General features: G+C 36.5%; 1 protein-coding gene across 5 annotated transcripts in view; it reads right to left on the minus strand.

Moving 5' to 3' along the window:
- Positions 1-19,177, minus strand: part of MTMR2 (myotubularin related protein 2) — an 86,459-nt gene extending 67,282 nt beyond the window's left edge. Inside the window, exons 1-3 of one of the 5 annotated variants that reach the window (XM_050758030.1) lie at positions 14,550-14,780; positions 12,103-14,446; positions 8,950-9,020 (exon numbers count right to left, since the gene is read on the minus strand). Coding sequence is in view for 1 of the 5 variants with exons in the window: in XM_050758028.1 (XP_050613985.1) it covers positions 18,945-19,024 (80 nt within the window). In the remaining 4 variants the exon portion in view is untranslated. Of the gene's footprint in view, positions 1-8,949; positions 9,021-12,102; positions 14,447-14,549; positions 14,781-18,761; positions 18,883-18,944 lie in introns of those variants that run through there. The other 4 variants (XM_050758029.1, XM_050758031.1, XM_050758028.1 and 1 more) reach the window with 4 other exon arrangements.
- Between the last annotated feature and the right edge of the window lie 431 nt (positions 19,178-19,608).

A 19,608-nucleotide genomic window follows, 5' to 3' on the forward strand; every position in this document is an offset into this window, starting at 1 on the left:
CAGTCCTTGAACTTACCTTCTCTATGTACTCCTCCTCTCCTTAATGATCTCATTTGTCCTCACAGTTCTCTGATGCGAAAATACTGTCTAAAGTGTGATATTCTTACACACGCACACACCTGCACGCGCGCGCGCACACACACACACACACACACACACACACACACCACTGCTTAAAAACAAAAATGCAGGTTGGGGAAAGGGGACCAGCATCCTGTAATTGACAATAGTGCTAAAATGCAGAGAATGAAGTTACTGTTAAAATGCGTAAGATGTAAATTTAGAGCAAAAAACAAATATGTATGGGGCTAAGAAACAAAAGTGATTTTCTTAGGAAGACTTTTTAGATTATTCCCACTCTTCCTGGATATATGCCTCCCTCAGCACATTCATCTTTAATTCATAGCTATTTAAAACTGGTCCTTTGCTAATGTTTTCAAGCAAATTCATGTTTTCTAGTTTGGTAAAATACACAGACTCAATAAATACTTGTTTACCAAGAAATCTTTCTAAACTAAAATCAGAACTCTTTTAGAGATTAGCATTTACAACACATCCATTACATTAAAAACAACAGTAATAAAAATAGTTGGCCAGATATATTTGCACTAAAATAAGGGGATAATATATAGGCTCAAAGTAAAGGGATAAAGAAAAACCCACCAAGCAAATGGAAAAAAACAAAACAAAACTATGGGTTGCTATTCTAATTTCAGACAAAACAGACTTGGCCAGGCATGGTGGTTCCACCTGTAATCCCAGCACTTCAGGAGGCTGAGGCAAGTGGATCACTTGAAGCCAGGAGTGTGAGACCAGCCTGGCCAACATGGCAAAACCCTGTCTCCACTAAAAATACAAAAGTTAGCCAGGTGTGGTGGTGCACGCCTGTAATCTTAGCTACTCAGGAGGCTGAGGCATGAGAATCCCTTGAACCCAGGAGGCAGAGTTTGCAGTGAGTCGAGATAGTGCCACTGCACTCCAGCCTAGGCAACAGAGCGAGAATCTGTCTCAAAAACAAAAAAAAAAAACAGACTTTAAAACCAACAATGATCAAATGAGACAAAGAAGGGCATTATATTATTATACCCATTATAAAACGGGTAAAGGATTCAACAAGAAAACTCAACTATCCTAAATATATATGCATCCAACACAGTAGCTCACCTAGGTTCATAAAACAAGGTCTTAGAGACCTACAAAGAGACTTAGATAACCACACAATAATAGTGAGAGACTTCAACACCCCACTGACAATATTAGATCACTAAGGCAAGAAACTAACAAAGATATTCAAGAACTAAACTCAACACTTGATCAAACAGACCTAACATACATCTACAGAACTCTCCACCCAAAAACAACATTCTTCTCATATGCACATGGCACATACTCTACCATCTACAACAGAATCAGCCACAAAACAATACTCAACAAATTCAAAGAAACCAAATTCATACCAACCATACTCCTGGATCACAGTGCAACAAAAATAGAAATCAATACTAAGAAGATCACTTGAAACCATATAATTACATGGTAATTTAACAACTTGCTCCTGAATAAACAATGAAATTAAGACAGAAATCCAGAAATTATTTAAAACTAATGAGAACAAAGATACAACATACTAGAATCTCTTGGACATCGCTAAAGCAGTGCTAAGAGTTAAGTTTACAGCACTAAACCCTCACATCGAAAAATGAGAAAGAACTCAAACTGACAACCTAACATCACACCCAGGGGAACTAGGGAACCAAGAACAACCCCAAAGCTAGCAGAAGAAATAACCAAAATCAGAGCTGAACTGAATGAAATTGAGACACACAAAAAACATACAAAAGATCAATGAAAGCGGAAGCTGGTCTTCGAAAGAATAATTAAGATAGACCATTAGCTAGACTAATAAAGAAAAACAGAGAAGCTTCAAATAAACACAATCAGAAATGACAAAGGGGGCATTACCACCAACCCCAAAGAAATACAAAAAACCCTCAGTGACTACTATGAATACCTCTACAGACACAAACTAGAAAACCTACAAGAAACAGAAAATTCCTGGAAACATACAACCTTCCAAGACTGAACCAGGAAGAAACTGAAAACCTGAAGATCTAATTCCAAGTTCCAAAATTGAATCTGTAATAAAAAGCCTATCAACCAGAAAAAGCCCAGGACCAGATGGATTCACAGACAAACTCTACTAGATGCATAAAGAAGACCTGGTACCATTCCTATGGAAACTATTCCCCCCCAAAAAATGAGGAGGAAGGACTCCCTAACTCATTCTGAGGCCAGTATCACTCTGATACAAAAGCCTGGCAGAGAGACAATGAAAAAAGAAAACTTCAGACGAATATTCCTGATGAACATAGCTGCAAAAATCCTCAACAAAATACTAGCAAACTGAATCAAGCAGTGCATCAAAAAGCTCATCTACAATGATCAAGTAGGCTTTCTTCCTGGGATGCAAGGCTGGTTCAATGTGCACAAATCAATTAATAAATAGACTGAAAATGAAAACCATATGATCATCTCAACAGATGCAGAAAAGGCTTTCGATAAAATTCAGTAACGCTTCATGTTAAAAATCCTCCACAAATTAGGCATTGAAGGAACATACCTCAAAATAATAACAGCTACAGCCAACATCACACTGAATGGGTAAAAGCTGGAAGCACTCCCCTTAAGAAAAAGAAAAAGACAAGAATGCCCCCTCTCACCACTCATATTCAACATAACACTGTAAGTCCTAGCAAGAGAAATTAGGCAAGAGAAAGAAATAAAAAGCATCCAAATAAAAAGGGAGAAAGTCAAACTATCTGTTTGCAGATATTTTATACCTAGTAAACCCAACAGTCTCTGCCCAAAAGCTACTAGATCTGATAAACAGCTTCAGCAAAGTTTCAGGATACAAAATCAATGTACGAACGTCAGTAATATTTCTATACACAAAATCCAAGCTGAGTGCTAAATCAAGGATGCAATCTCATTCATACCTACAAAAAAATGAAATACCTAGGAATACAGGTAACCAGAAAAGTGAAAGATCTGTACAATGAGAATTACAAAACACTACTGAAAGAAATCAAAGATGATGCATCAAATTGAAACACATTCCATGCTCATGGATACGAAGAATCAATATTGTTAAAATGACTATACTACCCTAAGCAATTTACAGATTCAATGCTATTCGTACCAAATTACCAATGATATTCTTCACAAAATTAGAAAAAAAACTACTCTAAAATCCATCTGGAATCAAAAAGAAGCCCAAATGGCCACAGCAATTCTAAGTAAAAAGAACAAATTTGGAGGCATCACATTGCCCAACTTCAAACTATACTACAAGGCTACAATAACGAAAACAGCATGGTACTGGTACAAAAACAACAGACACACAGACCAATGGAACAGAATAGAGAGCCCTGAAATAACGCTGCCTTCCTACAACCATCTGATCTTTGACAAAGTTGACAAATGCAAGCATCGGGGTAAGGACTCTATTCAATTAATGGTGCTGTGAAGGGGCTACCTATATGCAGATTGAAACTGAAACCCTTAGAAATTAATGAAGTGGTGATAAAGAAAATATTTTCTCAAAAACAACAAAACTTATCAGAGTATAACCAAAACTCTGGAATATGCACATATACACATGCCTATGAAATAATAGGACTTAGGTTTATAGCAACAGAATAATACAATACAGCACTAGTCTGCCTTGGTTTTCTAACAGGCCTGCCACCAACTCAGCCAGAGAGAGTTTTCTTTCCACCACAAGATCAAAACAGTTATCCCATCAGCTGATTCTTAGTCATTCCCACACATTTTTTTCTCTGCTGTTATTATAACAAAGGATTTTTTTTTTCCTTTGTTACACTATTCTTAAAAGCAATGCTCTACCCTTTTGGTCTCGAAAGTTCCACCATTTCAAAGTGTAGCATTTAGGTGAACAAAGTTATACAAACTAATTATTGGTAGGGGGTAAAATTACTCTCTATATGCTTTTCAAAATAAAATCAATAAATAAGACAAAGCTCTCGTCACTTGTTTATTTTTTTGCTGTTGTTTCATTTAGATTTTGTTTTTAGTTACAAATATTCCTAAGAAACTTTCAAATTAAAATTATGTCTAAACAAATGAAGTTTGGTACCTACTACAGAAGTATATTTTGACTCAAACTCTGGACTTATAATAAGAATCCCTTTTAATGCAGCAACGGCAGAAAAAGCTTTCTCCAGATAGCAGGGGTTCACTTATCCCATCTAAATATGCCACACCTCAAACCACCACCTTAGCTTCCTCGGAAGGATGGAGACTAAGGTCTTCTACCTCCAACTAAAGGCCTCAGCCATCTTCCCTCCTGTCCTCTCCAGAGCAGGAACTTCCTAAGTCTCCTTTTTTTCTTTTTTCTTTTTTTTTTTTAACCTCCCCTCCATTCCACAAACATTTACTGATATCATCAATGTACTAAATACTGGGGATAGAGTTCTCTATTTACAAAATGATAATGATACGTTACAAAATATTGCAATAAGGATCAAAATCTTTAAAGAAGGATCAAAAAGCAAGATCTGTAGAAAGTACTTAGTGTTAAATACTGAACTGGTAGAAACTGTTCAACAAATAGCATTGTGGAAATACAAGAACAGAATAGGAAGTCCATTTTTAAAAAGGTATCCACTAATTAAATTAAAATTAAGCAAAGCACTAGGCCCTAAAAGTACTTTTCATTCAGCTCTGTAATGTAAAATGTCTTCATGTGCACTAGGAAAATTAAATATACATACTTTTAAACTTACAAGTTTTAGTTAACTGATGAATCACATAATACAAAGCATAAATACTGGGGAGAAATTTTTTTAAATATATATATAGGAACACACACACACACACACACAACCTATGTGATTTTTTAAATATATTCAATCAGAAGACAGACCCAAAACTTCAATCACAAAACCAATTTCACCACCAGTATTTTTCAGTGTAACTGTTAGAAAAGTATTGACCCTTTCTGGCACCCTGATTTGCCAGACTGTTAATGGAATTATCATTACTTTATTGTCAATCACAGCAACACCTGAAAGTACTTCACAGTAATGAACAGAATCTAATATAATTCAACAAAAGTATTTCTTGAAAAATTGAAAAAGCATTTCTGAAAATTAAGGATGCAGATAAACATAACAGCAGTATATACTTTAAGTGAAAACAACCTGGAAACTTCAAGTCATCTATCTTTTCATATATCCTAGTAAACAAAGGCCTCTAGAGGATTTAGGAGAAGCTGTATTTCTACTGACCATAGTCATTACAATAAGATCTAAACCACTTGCCTTAAACTGTTTCACTCTTGCTGCCAGTTCAATTTTTCTTCAATATTCCGTAGAAAGAAAAGGTTCTTTTTAAAAAGTTATTTTCTTGTAAGTAATGTCCTGAGCACATACACAGCATGTTTGCCCAAGAACATTAAAGAATGCCTTCTATATTCTGATCGTGAACAAGCTTTTCTAGGAATGCAAATTTTGCTCTCAATACTTACACAATGCACTATAGTGTCATAAGCACTGTTCATGCTCTATTAGTCATTCTGTTGAAGATTTTATTAAAAAAAAATAATAAAAGGCCTGCAGTGTGTATAAAACATTTGAGACACAAAAGACTTATTGTCAGAATATTTGCAGGATTCTCAAAACAGAAAAACAATCCCCGCAAAACAAATTAATTTACAATTTTTAATTATGTTTAAAAATGCTAAGCCAGAACCCTTCATTAAACTTAACCAATTCATAAGATAAAAAAGATTATATAAATGATCATCATGGCATGAGAGACAACTTGTATTCTTCGGAGAAACAAAGGGGATTTGAGCTCTGGGACAGCCTTCCAACTGGTGCATGTTGGCACTTAGTTTGGAAAATCCCAAGGTTTTGAGGTACATGTGACCCTGGACACAGTTAACAATTTATTTCCAGGTCTATCAATTACATTTCCCAAAATAAAACACAGGTATATGATTTCATAATGCAGCAGAGTCCGAACAACCAGTTTGTATAGAAAACGGTTTACATAGGTCTGTTTTTTCTCCAGAGTATTGTTTCTTCAAAGAACTTATCGGGAAATTTAAATAAATAAAGAGGTGAAAGCCAAAGTGTTCTGCTCAAAATGAATGCGTCCCTGGGAGACAGGGGTGAGGACTGGAGGGCAGGAAGGACCTTGAATTCCAGCACCAATCCCACAGCCACAGCATCCCGTTTAAGGAGCTTCTCAGAATCTCTTCAAAAACCTCCAATTCAAATTCAGATGATAGCTCAAATGAAAACACACAGATTTATAAGTAGCCTAGAGGGAAAAAGTTATTTAAATATCACTTAACTGAGAGAAGACTCAAACTAAACTGAAAACTGGTCAGATTATTAGAACTCTGAAATTAACCCTTCCATCCCAAACTCAAGTATATAGGCAGAAACACTAAGAGAGAGAAGGTGATGTATTCCCTAAACACTCGCTCAACAATTTTACTTGGACAAGCATAGAAAACATGGAAATTTGTCTTGAAAAATGATCTGTCATGTAATTTTCTCATCCCACCTTGCAAACCTGAATTCATTAAATTAAAAGTCATATCCATTATTTTTGCTATCTAGATAGATATATTTTGTTTTTCCAAGACAAGCAAAACTGATTATTATACAATTAATCTTTCACTATCCTTTCAATGTAATGAGATACAACTTTTCTCCACAAACTTTTAAGTCATATAAATGAAGTTAACACAGGTGGGGTTTTTGTTTTGTTTTTTTTTTCCAGTTACTAAGCTAAAACTCTCAGTAGGAAAGGTAGAGCATTCAACGTCTTTCTCTTTGTAGTCCAGAAAGGTTAAGCTAAAAATCAAAATATTGACATTACTCAGTGATCCATGCCCGCCAAGGACATCTCTCCCTAATTTTGAATACTCTTCCCTATTTACCAGATTAGTTGTTAGAAATCATAAACTAGAAAACCACATAACAGATAAAGTTCCTTTCTAGAGCTATTATATGTACAATTTTGATTCCATGGTTATGAAAAGAACAAAAAAATTTTTAATGAAAAGAAAATTTATAATTGAAAAATATAATAAATTTTTAGAAATCAATAGGCTATTTTAAAATGATTTTTTTTAAAAATCATATAATTAAAATGTGCCTTGAAATATTAAAAAAAGGCACTGCATCATTAAACTTCCCAGTAATTTGAGAATTACAGAGTATTTCCAAAATTAAGATAAACAAGATTTACTAATATAAAGTGACAAATCAGTAACTATCAATATATTATACACAATACAATATAAAATATACTCGATACTAAAATTAAAACTCTTATAGTTCAAAAATACTTTATAAATTTCAGTCCCTCAGAGATCTTATGAATACCAACTATAAAATATAGTATTATAAATACAGTAAAATTATTTCAATTATTTAAAGTTTCTGGGTTGGTATATAAAGCATCAGATTCTGTACAAAGCAAATAAAATCACTTCTAACTAGCATACTTCACAGAATCCAAAGGAAGAAAAGTTTTAACAGTAAACTGCTCATAGTATAGCTTATCAAGCACCTACTGTTTGCAAAACACTATAAAATTTGTACCTACTATTTCATTCAAAAAATGAAATCAGGTCCTCATTTTCGTAAGCATAAAACTTAAATCCAGGTAGGAATAATATCATGGATAGAAAAAAAATGGTTTTTCTTTCCTTCAAGTCTATCATCCAATGATTTCAAAACCAGAATGAGTCACAAATCTGACTAAAAATGAAGAAACAGTATGTTTTTCATTTACATAACCCATATGTCCTCTTATTTTTTCAGGAACAGTGATGGATTGGTTATAATCTTATACATGGTATAAGCAGAGGGTTCTACAGACATGAAACACAGTGAAGCTATACGGCCCTGCAAAAAAAATCATGATGCTACATGGTAAAGTCTAGAACTGGGAATTAGGAGATCATCTCTGACACTCAATAGTTCTGTAACCTCAGAGGAAAACCACCACCTTTCCTGGCCCTCTTAACATTTATTGTGCTTTGGAGTAAATTATTAGAGTTCTCTAGATCTATTTCCACATCTGAAAACTTTTGAAACTAGACTAGCATCCAAATGCATCTGGATCGGTGGTTCTCCAACAGTTAAATGCCGATTCCTAACGTCACCTCAGTGATTCAGAATGTCCACACTGAAACCTAGGAAGTTAAATGTTCACCAAGTTCACAGTTGACTGAAATATACAGGTGGTCCTCAGCCACAGCTGGAAAACACTAATTGGATGATCTCTAATCCCTCTAAGAGTATAAAAAGATATAATTCATTTCAGCACCAAGCTTTTTGGAATTCAGAATCTAGCACAGTGTGTAGGGTACAGTAGATGTTAAACAATTATTTACAGAAAGAAAGGAAGGGAAAGAGGCAGGGAAAAAAAGAAAGAAAGAAGAGGGAAAGGGGAGGAAGGCAGGCGGCTAGCTAACTGGTCATATTTTTGGCTAAGAAACATACAAAACAGTAGTAAAATTACACTTGAATAACATACACAACACTCATCAATAGCTGGAAAGCAAAGACCTTAGTATCTGTAACATTTTGCATATAACATGAATTCTTGTCATCCGCTTCTCAAGTCAAACTGCAAAGTGCTAAGGAAGAAAAGGAAGAAAACAGAACATGGATGCCAAAAGAATTCTAATGGAAAATTACTGGATGACTAAAACTTAGTGACTGTTTTCCCCAAGTAGAAGAGAACACAGAATTTTAAGGACAGGGACTTGGAAATGGAAAGTTTGAAGTTACTGGTTACTCATATGTGCAAATTTCATTTCGGACAATAAATAATCCAGAAATATTGCTGGCAATATTAACTTTTGTCTATTTTTATATCTGCATTTTACCATTCACTTACATTATAATTTTTGAGATGTTTTATCTTCACTTCTGATGATCTTCAAATGTCAATGGCTCTTAACACATTAACTGTAAACAAACACAAAGGAACTTAGGGGAATTCAGAAATTTAAGGAACCCTGAAGAATTCTAAATCATTGTGCAAAGCCTGCAGGGCAGGGATTGGTGGGGAGGAGGCTTTGGCAATTACCTGCTTCATACTTTATATGGTCTTCAAAATGTAAAACTGTTATTTTGAATGAAATGATACTACCGATACTACCCTCTTAATCATCAGGTAATGAATGAAATGATACTATCCTCTTAATCATCAGGCAAAGAAAAAAAATCATTCTATTTTCTATCAGAAGGAAAAAAAAACATTCAAAGGTAAAGAAAATTCTCTCCAAATATGAACACTCTCACTTGGTCAATGTATAGTGTATCTTTATCCTTCTCCAGCAAAATAGCAGGTCAAGGAAACTTGTGTCCTCATCACTACCACCCAATCAACCTGCCCTGGGACTGCCCTCTAACTACAAAGCTTTGGTCTGCACCTGGGGCACTGGATCTTCAGGCATGTGTGTTCTTTAGAGCACAGACCCTGAAGTCAAATGGACTTGAATTCACATGTCAAGGTGCCCTCTCTAATCTTCTGTTTTCTTCTCTGTAAAATGGAAACATTAACACTCTCTACTTTATACAGTTATGAGGATTATATGAGAAAATGCATAGAAGAAATGTAGCACCATGCCCAGCATAGTAAGCATGCAATAAATGTTGTGCTATTTATATTATTATTGTTGTGTTTAATATTAATACTACTAATTTATTGCTATAACTGTCTACCACTAGGAAAGCAAGGCTTGTCTTGGGTATTTCTATTTTGAGGCAATGCCTTTGCTTATAATAGAAGAATTTTATCTAATATTGTTAACAGAGAACATCTGTATTATACAAAATTTTATTGTTGAGCTTTGCTGGGCTTCTTGGCTCAGCTCAAGAATATTAAGGCTTGTAATCACCAGCCCATCATCAGCCAGTTATTTTCCCTTTTGCTAATGCATAACCTCCAGACAAGGCCTCCTCCCTACCTCAGCAACTGCTCATTTGCTGCTATCAGTAAAAGCAATTCTGCCAAGAAAAGAAATGGATATATTTCTGACTTAATGCCTATTAAATCCTTGGAGCCTGATGAATAAATATTTTATCAATCCAGAGGAGACTTACATACATATGCTCTTCTATTCACTTCCAAATTATTAAACTCCTTAGGTTTGAAATTATATGCTTAAAATATTAATATTTAAGTTAGGTGACAAAAGAATATATAAGACACAGATGTCTCTGGATTTTTAATAAAATGTTTAGGTCAAGGATATAAAAACAAACTGAATATTGGCAAAAGCATTCATAAACTAAAATGGTCAGATTTCCTTCCCTTATGGAAACCACATCCTTACAACTAAAATGATAGAAAATACCTAAGTAGAACCTGATGCAACATTCAGGAATAGGATAAAATACATGGATACATGGCTTGGAAATGGACGTCAAACTGGAAGTAAGCAGAGTAGACTATCAACGTCATTACCACTACTACTTTACCATGCAATTCCTTGAGCTCTTCAAGTGAAATATAAAACAGCACATCAACCCATTCTTCATTTGATTTCTATTTCCCCATCACTTAATGATCTTGCATTATTAAATGCATCACTTTCATTTTATGGTTCCAGACTAAGATTATAAAAATCTAACCCAAGACAAGACACAAAAAAACAGAAACCTAAACTCAAGAGTTCAGAGTGCTCCAAGCCACAGTTCTCTTCTTTGGTCTGCAACAATATATTACCTCCTCTCTTTCAGTGTGTTTCCTATTTTGGTAACTGCATTTGCAACTCTAAGGGTGTCTCTGGCATAAGTGAAATATTGCAGAATTTAGGTGGAAAATGTCTTTCTTTCTTTTAAATGATTCATTTGTACACAAGGGGAAAAGCTACTATGACTCCAATACCCATTCTCTCCTATTCCTCAGTGACAGAACCTCCAAATTTAGCTCAGCACAAAGGCCTCACAGAAGAGACTGCCTATCCTAGCCTCTCGTTTACCTATGTATGGCCATGGGACCATGTTCTAGCCAACTGGATGTAAGGTTAAAAACAAGACATGTGACTGCCAAAAAAGTATCCTTTAAAGAGAGAGAGTATGGTCTTCTTCTTCCCTTCCTCCTGAAGATATAATAGCTAGAGTTCCAACAATAATTTTGGTTCATGAGGTAACCCTGGAATGTAAGACAATCTGGGTCCTTGATACTTCAGATCCACCATATTAGATCTGTATTGACTATCTCCAGGCTTTCATGTGGAAACAAAAAATTTAACATCTCTTATATTAAGCTACTGTCACTTTGGATTTTCTGTTATGTGCTGCTAAGCCTAAAGCATAACTTAAAAAAAAGAAAAAAGAATTTTCCAAATGTGTTTAAATTTTTAATTAAAATATATTTTACAGCTAATTTTTAATATATTTAATACACAGCATCTGCTCTTATTTACTCTAGACTAAAAATATTTAAAGAGACCAAGAGTTATTCATACAAAGTAAGAATCTTTGAAAGAATGAATATTCACCAGTGATTAAGGCCACAGGTCCTATGTACTTGGGGAAGGGAAGAATTATGAAGCTTGCTTATTAACAGTTTATATTAAAGACAACATTGGTACCTATATAGAAACATATTAGGAGGGACAGGTATAACTAGTTTTGCGTAATAAAGCTACAGGAAAGGGAACTGAAGTTATTATTTTCAAGAAGGCATCTTTCCTAGTTCTTTTTATTTTTATAATCTAGTACTAACCTTATCTTTTTAAACAGTTCCGTTTTTAACTTGACTTCCTGTGGAAAGCGGTTTTTAAAATCACTGCCTATCCTTGACTATCACCTCTAATAGTGTTTAATTATTATCTACCAATTTAACTAAATCATACAGTAGACACAAAGATAGCAAGTACTTTACATATGCAAAACCATCCTCCTTACAAAGGAAAAATATTCCACACTAAAATCTGGAGAATTTCCATTACTCAAATCCTGAATCACATGCAATCTTTGGCTCTGGTGATTTTGAATACAATAGCATTAACTTGGAAGCTTTCCAAAATAAACTTACTGCTTTCTGGTCATCTGTATCCAGGTTGTCTCCTTCCCTTGGGCATAATCCAAACTTTATGGGTTCAAGTGATGGCCTCCTGGAATTATTTCTTCATAATACAGTTGACCCTTGAACAACATAGGAGTTGGGGTGCTGACCTTCAATGCAGTTGAAAATCCGCATATAATTCTGACTCCCCAAACTACTCCCTAGACTTAACTACCAATAGACTACTGTTGACTGGAAGATTTACTGATAACATAAACAGCCCATCAAAACATATTTCAGGCTGCACGCCAATAAACCGAACTCTAACAATGAAAAAAAAAATGTTAAGACAATCACAAGAAAAATAAAATATATTTACTACCCATTAAGTGGAAGTGAGTCATCATAAAGTTTGTTATCCTCATCACATTGCACATGCTGAGGAGGAAGAGGAAGGGTTGGTCTTGCTGTGTCAGGAGTGGCAGAGGCAGGAGAAAATCCACATAAAAGTGGATCTGAACGGTTCACACCCATGTGGTTTGAGGGTCAACTGTACCTTTTTTAAACGCTTGTTTCCACTAATCTTTCTCACTAAGAATCTATTTTTAAGAAAAAGCCTAAAACACATATTCTTGTTTCGTGTTACTCATGACTGAGAAAGAAAAATGCCTTAGGAAGTTTACTAGAAATCAAGTCTAATAAATCGACCAGAGATGACTTTTACCTTTTACTACTTTAGTCAACATTTATTACAAAAATGCTTTCAAGTAATAGTTTCACAGTACCTCTACCATAGACCCTAACTTAGTTTTAAATAACGTTGATTGCATTACAAAAGGCACCAACTGGCAAAAGATCCAAGGCAGTGGTTCTCAAACTGTAGCGTCCATCAGGATCACCTGGAAACCTTGCTAAAACACCAACAGCTGGGCTCCACCCCTAAAATTTTAATTCATTTAGGTCCAAGGTAGGCCCCAAGAATTTGCATTTTTAACAAATCCCAAAGAGATACTGATGCTACTGGCCTGGAGATCAAACTTTGGGAACTACTGATCTACACTAATAGGAAATTATTGATAATAGCATAAAAAGGAAAAATACAGATATATACGGGACCCAGCCTCAGGTTCACTATCAACTTGCATTCTTTAAATATGTCCTTTCTGAAAAGCTACATAATTACATATTTCAGACCCATATTGGTTCTTATCTAAGAGAACTTAGTTCTTTGAGGGTTTTTAATTAATGAAATCCAAAATAAGTCATTTTTAGTCTGATATGCTCAATGTTTGATGCAAGGTGCTACTAATAATGCCAAGGTTGTAGGTTCAATCTGGTAGCTTTATTCTGTTTTACAGCTATAATTTCTACCTCTAATCTTGCCAGCTGTCTCAGAAGACATGCCAAGAGTGACAAAGGGAATGGGTAAAAATGTGTGATTGTACACAAATCCATCACCACTACTAGAAAAACAACATAAAAGCATCTTTCCTACCATCCCTTTTTTTCTTGAGACAGGGTCTCACTGTCTTGCCCAGGTCAGAATACAGTGGCACCATCACAACCCACTGCAGCCTCAACATTCCCAGGCGCAGGTGATCCTCTCACACCAGCCTCCCAAGTATCTGGGACTACAGGCATGCACTACCATGCCCAGCTAACTTTTTATTTTTTTGCAGAGACAGTTTTCTGCCATGTGACCCAGGCTGGTCTGGAATTCCTGGGCTCAAGCCATCCCAAACTGCTCAGCCTCCCAAACTGCTAGGATTACAGGCATTAGCTACTGCACCTGGCCTCCAACACATCACTCTTAAGTGACCTTGAGGCTAAACCTAAAGATGAGAGCTTGCAACAAAATGTGTTTTAGAAATCTAGGAAACTCTTCTACTTCTTCAGGCTGTAAGTATAATAAAAATCCATGGAAACAGAAATCCAGGAATTGCTGTTTTCAAATGATAATTTTAAGGCAGGCATGCAATTTAGAAATGCAATCAGTTGAGAACTACTTTGAGTATGTGTACCTCCCCTTTGATTTTTTTAATGGAAGTTAAATGTAAACATAAGATGCTCATCAATGCTAATGAAATTATATACTAGAAATTGATAAAACCAAAATAATCTGGGATAAACAAGTATGGTACCCAGAATAACTAAAGCCTGAGGGTATATGAAGGATGACAAGAATACACATTAAATAAAACGACTAACAACACAAGTTAGAGCAAAAGGGGCAAAAGTAAACAAGAGTAGCAGATGGATAAATAGGTAGTTGAAGAGGACATAATAACCTCATTATGTATGGGACTGGGCACAGAACAGATAATACAGCCAGTAAAATCAGCTCAAGATGTCCAGAGTCTCCCATAAAGTGAACCTGGGAGGCGGAGCTTGCAGTGAGCTGAGATCCGGCCACTGCACTCCAGCCTGGGCGGCAGAGCAAGACTCCATCTCAAAAAAAAAAAAAAAAAAAAAAAAACTACAACTTAGACCTGAAATTGCAAGTGTTCAGGCCAAATTCAACAGAAGGAATCCTTTTTAATCCTTTGAATGGGAACAACAAACAAGACCAGTGGTGAACATTCTGTCAACATTCTTTCATTTAGATGTTCACTGAGCACCTATTTGGCACTGGATAGCTTACCATTTGATTATGCATAATACAAACTAATCAAAGAAACCCACTAAAGCAGTGCATTTTATACTAGTGTATACACTGAAAAATGGAAAACCAGACTAAGATGGCAGATTATTACCAATATAATGTCAAATTCTGCTGTGTAACTCATTACAGTTCTGAGACTCAGGACTACTCTTATTATCACATCTGACCTACAGTATTATTTTACCTATATAGTATATTATTTTACCTATATGTTTTACCTATAAAGTCATACTTATATCAAGAATCAGACCACACCCAACAAGAATAAAATTACAGAACATAACTAGATTATCAGGATGCTAGTGAATTTTTCCACAACCCCCGCTCTCTTTCTGTGAGGCTAGACATACATGAAGAATGGCCAACAGCAAGATATACAAGAGTTGCTGAACAGTTTACTGAAGTATGGCAATATTAAGCAGGACTCACCAAAGACAACTACTGTTTTTTGTTTATTTTTTATTTTTTTTCTTTTGAGATGGAGTCTCACTCTGTTGCTCACTCTGGAGTGCAGTGGCGCATTCTTGGCTCACTGCAACCTCGGCCTCCAGGTTCAAGCAATTCTGGTACCTCAGCCTCCCAAGTAGCTAGGATTACAGGCATGTGCCACCACACCCAGCTGACAATTACTTTTTTTTTTTTTTAAAGATGCAGGATGACATAACTATAGCTGGTTAGGAAACTACTATCTGGATATCATATGAAGAATGAAATTGCCCACTTGTGGGCAAAGGTATCAGGCCTATGATGACCTAGAAGGCATAACTGGAGACAAGAGCAACTCTGAAATGACTACAGATACTTAGTATGACCCATTATATGTTTATTGTGAACTACAGATAGCACAATGGCCTTTCATCCAACTTCAATGGAGTACGCCATTTTCATTTTAAATATTTTTACTTATTTTAACAAGTTTTTCTTTTTTAGAGACGGGGTCTTACTATGTTGCCCAGGCTGGTCTCAAACCCCTGGGCTCAAGTGATCCTCCCACCTTGGCCTCCCAAAGTGCTGGGATTACAGGCATGAGCCACGGCACCCGGCCATGTATGTCATTTTCAAAAAACAATGGGCAACCACATGGATTAGTGTATTATTCTTCCTACTTCCCAAAAGGGCTTAAAACATCTAATCAATACATTTAAATGCAACACATAATATTTAACTTGAGTTCATGTAATAATAAAAGTACTTAAAGAAATTAGAGATGAGTATATTTCCACCTTCATATATAAATTTGACTAAAGTGTTTTACTAAGCTAAAGAGAAAGATGCAGTTACGTAGTTAGCATTTACTAACAAACAAGGAGTGTACATAATTTTTTCTATAAATAATTTTCCTTGTAGCTAAATTCAGCAGAAATTTATGTCAATCTATGGGTGAAAGACATTCTGTGACACATTTAACAATATTAACTACTATTTTGCCAGAGATATCAAAACAAATTCCCAAGGCAGTTTCCCAATTAGGCCTCTGTGTATAAACAGAAAGCATAAAAATAAACTACAATTTAAGGGCATCATTTCTGCAAAACCTGAGATAATATAGGCCAAACAGCAATAATTTTGCTTTGTCGAAGGCTAATGTAACAAAAAAAACAATCTAGATAGACACTTAACACAGCTATGAGACCACAGCAGTCCACACTGGCAATGTATTAGAATCACCTGCGATGAAGTGTTAGCCTAGATTAAGTTTTCCACACTGGCAATGTATTAGAATCACCTGCAATAAAGTGTTAGCCTAGATTAAGTTTTCCACACTGGCAATGTATTAGAATCACCTGCGATGAAATGTTAGCCTAGATTAAGTTTTCCACATTAGCAATGTATTAGAATCACCTGAGATGAAGTGTTAGCCTAGATTAAGTTTTCCACACTGGCAATGTATTAGAATCAACTGCGAAGAAGTGTTAGCCTAGATTGTTTAAAATTAAGCTTTCTAACTAGTGTCTATAATGTATCTGTTACATACTGTTGATTAAAGAGAGTGCCACAAACAGGTATGATGATTAATGAAATAAAAGATACGTAGAATTTAGCAGGGAAACTTCCATACGGTAGACATTAAGTAAATACTACTTTTCTGTCTTCCAGAGGGGAGTAATGAAAGCTGGCATTCTCTCATGGAAAACAGGAATCATACTTATATTTTTGTCCAGAGAGGATGAGACTAATCTATAATCACAATTCTCTCGAGGAGTACTTAATTTTCTAAAATTCATGTCAGTAAATACTTTTTTATAAAGAAGTTCATAAACTTTAAATTTGCTGGGCTTTCTTTTTTAGGAAATAAATATGTTAAAGTGGCACCGTTAGAAATATTAGTTTGTGATAATAAAAGACACTTATTTAGCGTAATTGCGAATATCCAAAACAGGTTATTTGCAAAGGAATTATCTTTAAAATTAATACCAATGCATTTATCTTAGTATTGTCATTAACATTTAAAAAATGACAATTTTAGAGTTCCAAGGGACCTTACAGATTTTCTAGATTAAGCTTCTTATTTTAAAAGATGAGAAAACCGTAGACTAAAAAGGTTAAACGATAAAGACCAAAGAGCTAGCTCAGCCAGAGACTTCAGCATGGGAGCTTCCTAACTTCCAGTACTTCCTTCTTTCTAACATACTATGCTGCTTCATGTGGTTCTGACTCCTCTGCCTCGGATGAGAGTACTGGTTGCCTCTTATTCTATTCTGAGGCATAGTTGTCATTTGTAACTTTCCCATAAAATTAGAATTTTCCAACCTGTTTTCTGAATGAATTTTACAACTAAACATGTTAATCCTCAGCTTTCTACATTTCAAAGCAATACAAAATTCAAAAAATACTTGATTTAAACGTGCAATATATATAATCAAACTGCAAAGAAAACTCTCGTGGATAATTCAGGCTACAAATTCAAAAAAATGAACGTAGTGAGCACCTATCACAGGCTGGGACTATGTTAAGTGCTGGAGATACGAAGATGATTAAGATTGCCCTCAAGTACAATAGCTTATAGCCTGGTAGAAAAGGCACTTTAAGCCAACAATTATAGTGTACTTATTAAGGACTCTGAAAAACGACTGGGCAGGGAGCTATGAATGCATATAGAGATTTAGAATGATGGGATCAGACAGTGGTTCCCCAATGAGGTACTGAACACCAATAGGAAAAAAGGCAATAACTACCCATATTTAGCAGAATCCAAAATGAATTATAATAGAGCCACTTCACTTGATTCGAGGAGAAAATGAAAATTGTGTCTTCACACAGCAGTTATCGAATAACTCTCTAATAACAATTAGACTATTATTCAGTGGAAAAGAACCAGATTTCATCATGGCTGCATAAAAAGCAAATACAGGTCTTATTTTTTAATAAAATTTTAAATCATTATTTTAAAAATCAAAGAAAAAGACCGCATCCAAAACGCGTCTAGTTAATATTCATAAAAGCTCTCCGCAAAGCTGCATAAAGTCCTCCTCAAAATTCCAGGATAAAATTCCCATCTGTTACAAGATAAATGACAACCTGGAGAACCAGCAGCCCAAGAAGGAAGAAAACTACCACTCATTTTGTTTTCTTACACCTATCACTGGGGATAAAAATCACTCAGATTCCTTGATACTGACTTTCAGCTGGAAGATTTAGAAAAGAGAAGCACAGGAGACATTTTTATTTACATATTTAAGCAAAAGGAGAGGCGAGAAGAAAATCAGAGTGTAGAGAAAAGCATGAAAGAAATTAAGAAAGTGAAGCCATGAAAAGAGAGAAAAGGCTTGGGCAAGAATCCAAAACCCAAAGACATAAGAAAGGGTGGAGGAAGAAAGATTGACTGAAGGATGGTTTTGGAAAAAGTGATAGAGAAAGACAGGAAATGTGGGGAAAAGAATGGGGGCGGGGGGAACTGTCTTAAAAAAGGTTTGAGAGGGAATGAGAGACAGGAGAAAGTAATTAACTGGGGCCACCTCCTTTGGGGAGAAAAAGAGATCGGAATATGAAAGGTGGAGGAATCGATAAAGAAGCAGCGAGTTTTAACCTCCTTTTCCTCAGCCTCCACGCCCCAGAGAGGGAGGCAGAAGTGGTTCCCAAGTCCCGGGGAAGGAATTTCGGTGCAGCCTTCAGAAACCAGAATCCGCGAATCGGGACAACAATCCAGTGGGTCCCCGGCCCCTCTCCATCCCCTTCGGACGCTGGGCGGGGCCCTGGGCGTCCTGGTTACCTGGACAAGGAGTCCACGCTGGGCGGCCGAGCCGCCGCCGGCTGGGAGCCAAGACTCTCGCAGCTCGAGCTCTTCTCCATGGCGCGGCAGGGGCAGCAGAGGGAAAGGCTGAAGCGGTCTTCGCGGCCACAGGGCGGGAGAAGCAGAGGGCGGAGTGCTGCGGGCAGGGGCCGCAGTCAGGCCAGCGCCGGCCCGGGAGGGAGACCGGAAGCGGCCATGTTCCCCCAGAGTGCACCGCGCCCGTAGGCTGCTGGGCCGCGGGAAGACCCCACTGCGCCCGCTCAGATGTCGCCACCGACGCGCAGTGCTAGCTGTGTCCGGCCGCGCGACCTCTGGTCTTGGGGAAAGGGAGGTGGCGGCTCCCAGAGTGAGAGGGTCTGGTGAAGCGGGAGGGATGAAGGACCAGACCCTTAGGGAAGGAGGAGATAATCCTAGGTGTAAGAGGAATGAGGGAACACTAAGCAGGAGGGTATCAGGAAAGAGATAAGGACCTGAGGCCAGGAGGATGATTGAGACAGGAATGTGGAGGTCAAGGAAAACAAGAGGACAGGATAATGAGAGAAAAGTGAGAAAGAGGTATGGAAGAGGGATTGGGGAGGAAACTGATATACATGCAAAAAGAATTATATACTACTGGATGCGGTGGTATTGGATTACCCAAGTA

Source organism: Macaca thibetana, chromosome 14 (assembly GCF_024542745.1).
Source record: "Macaca thibetana thibetana isolate TM-01 chromosome 14, ASM2454274v1, whole genome shotgun sequence".
Lineage (NCBI taxonomy): Eukaryota > Metazoa > Chordata > Mammalia > Primates > Cercopithecidae > Macaca > Macaca thibetana.